Raw genomic sequence first — 2,759 nt, 5'->3', positions numbered from 1 at the left:
ATATGTGTTTTTACCATGAATGTCTATGTCTATTCTGGTGCTAAATATATGCCATAGCTGCAGAAAAAATTAACTTCAATACTAAGAAGGATGAAGCCTGGGCTCTAAAGCATGCAATGACCCCTCATCTTCAGACACACGTGTTCTTTTTAGGGCTCCATATGCAAGGGGAATTTGGAACACGTGTTTTCAAATCACGTGAATATTCCACCCGTGGGACTCACTCTTGTTCACGTAACAAAATTTCTATCAACTTTTCCGCAGTGAAGTGAAGCAGTGACGATGAAGACTGCAGGTGAAGGTAATGCTTTAGTTCACCTGGACACCGCCCTCTGCGGTTAATCATGGAAAGCTCCTCCTCGTTGATACCTTTTAACCCCGCCCGGCGCCGGCATGGAGCGATCCAGCGGCGCTGGAACGGTGAGCGAGACCCGCATGAGCACCAGTTCTGAGTGACGCGGAATGGGGAGCGTCACGACTTCCATTCCCTTAACACGATTGCGTTGGTGATCTTTTGGGCTGAAAATATTGAATTAAAATCCAAATTGAGCGCTGGTAAAGGTGATTTGTTTTCAGACTTGTGTGCTAGTTTAAAATAATGCCGCGGCCAACGAGGGAGAGCTATGGTGACCAGAAGCCACCTTATTCATACATTTCACTCACTGCAATGGCCATCTGGAACAGTCCTGAAAAGATGTGCACACTCGCTGACATTTATAAGTTTATTACGGACAGCTTTCCGTACTACCGCAAGAACACCCAGCGCTGGCAGAACTCGCTGCGACACAACTTATCCTTCAACGATTGTTTTATCAAAATTCCTCGGCGTCCCGACCGACCCGGTAAAGGTGCATACTGGACGTTGCATCCTTCAGCCATGAACATGTTTGAAAATGGGAGCTTCCTTCGACGCAGAAAAAGATTTCGAGTTTCGAGACCAGACAAAGAGGCTCTTGAAGTTGGTCTACAACAAATCAACGGACAGCTTAACTGTGGACAACTCCGATCTGAAGAACAAGAGAGATTCGTGAGTGAATCATCCCTCTCTCCCCTCAAACTTATAGACGATATCCCGACACCTACTGCCGCTTTGAGCAGCTCTATGCATTTGCCCCATCTTGCGTCTCCCTATCACCTGGGAGCCTTGCCATCCCCTATCTTCTACCCTCCACCTTTTGCAAGTTTGGCTGCAGCGGCCGCAGCCTGGGGCGCCGCTCCGATTTTGGCTGCTTCTTTGCCGTACAGAGTCCCAAATTTTACACCATCAGCCCCGTCAATGATTTTGCCACCTCCCACGTCACTGAGCAGCGCTTCTCTCTCTCTTCTCCACTTCCGTGCTTCAGGGCTGCAGGGTTTACCCTTGCCTCATCTTGCTTCTCTGCCGCCTTCGTCAGGACCACCGACGATGGTCTTCTCAGGAATGAGGCCTGCTCCTGTAGTGCCAAGACCCATCCGGCCTCTACCCCTCAAGGGCATTCTACCCCCGCCTAGCGCCATGGAGCCTCTTAAAGGAGTTACATGAACAATGATAAGATATTTCATGTTTTATTGCTTGGTGTTGCCCAAATAATCCTGGAATAAAAACCCTGTTTTAAAAGGTAGTATTATAGCGGTGTACAAATTTTAGTGTAACTTGTTTCATTCTCAGTGTTTGGACTAGTAAAACTAGGGCATTCAATTAAATAGGTTGTTCTTCGTTGAGCATACTTGAACTAGCTTCCATTGTATTTTGCCCGTATCAAACTCTCGAGGAATGTGTTTTTGTACTTAAACCTATCATGCCTTTAGCACCTTCACTAAGGTATAACTTAGCGATATGAGTGCTTGTATGGAGCCTCTAGTCATAAAGTGTTGTAATATATTAAATGTTTGTGTTTTTATTAAAGTGTAAATCATTTTTTAAAAGTATTTCATTTTCCGAAAAGGCTTCTTTTCTTTAGCTTGTTGGACAATATTTACAATAGAAAATATTGGTGTGGTGTTCAAAATTGATTCATTGAAATGAATGATAACTTTATTCGATTTTTTATTTCATTTTTTCTTATTATCTTATCCAATTTATAATAATGCAGAAAGCAATATAAATTTTATTACATTGGTCAGTGAACAGAAAGGATTTGAGACCTCGATTTCTCTACACAGCATTTATTCACCACTAGGAGCTGCAAATGCTATAAGAAATTAATTATAAAATTTGTTATGCCTCGCACGCGAATAATTATACGTTTGAACTAAACTCTTTCCTGTAAGGCCGATAAATTCCGTTTTGCATTAGATAAAAGAAATTAATAACAGTATTTCGTTCGATGTGAGGGCAGAGAAAATATTAGTTTAATATTTGGTGTATTTGACTTAATTAAAAGCTTTTGACTTAAAGGAATTCCGAAACGATTAGAAAATAATTAAATTTAATACCAGTATCCATGCTAAAATATTCAGCTTTATGCTCTGAGCCCTCTGAAGTATACAAGCTAAATCGCCCTACCGGAATATGACAGTTCAAAATTGTAGTGTTCACTCTTTGAAAAATGCCGCTAGTTGTTGAGCTGTTCATAAAATTTGATATTATTTTATTATTAAAATCAAAGTAATGCCTTATTTTCAATATTTTGAACCACTGTACATCACGTTAATTTTTCTTTATTTATTGAACTGTTTCATCATGCAATCAGAAAGGCAAAAAATGTGCTCTTAATAATGAGAGAATAATAGTAATTAGCGAATATAGATTTGAAAATTTCTGGCAGCACCAGAAAGTC

General features: G+C 40.8%; 1 protein-coding gene across 1 annotated transcript; it reads left to right on the top strand.

Annotated features, from left to right (window-relative positions):
* Nucleotides 1-438: 438 nt before the first annotated feature.
* On the top strand, nucleotides 439-1,896 carry LOC108677216 (fork head domain-containing protein FD4-like). The gene has a single exon (XM_018165405.2). It carries the CDS (start codon nucleotides 599-601, stop codon nucleotides 1,520-1,522), a length of 924 nt encoding a protein of 307 aa, XP_018020894.1. The 5' UTR covers nucleotides 439-598; the 3' UTR covers nucleotides 1,523-1,896.
* The last annotated feature ends 863 nt before the right edge of the window (nucleotides 1,897-2,759 follow it).

Source organism: Hyalella azteca, unplaced genomic scaffold (assembly GCF_000764305.2).
Source record: "Hyalella azteca isolate HAZT.00-mixed unplaced genomic scaffold, Hazt_2.0.2 contig6811, whole genome shotgun sequence".
NCBI classification, from domain to species: Eukaryota; Metazoa; Arthropoda; class Malacostraca; order Amphipoda; family Hyalellidae; genus Hyalella; species Hyalella azteca.
Note: the sequence above shows the minus strand (reverse complement) of the source record. Positions and strands in the feature narration are given on the sequence as shown.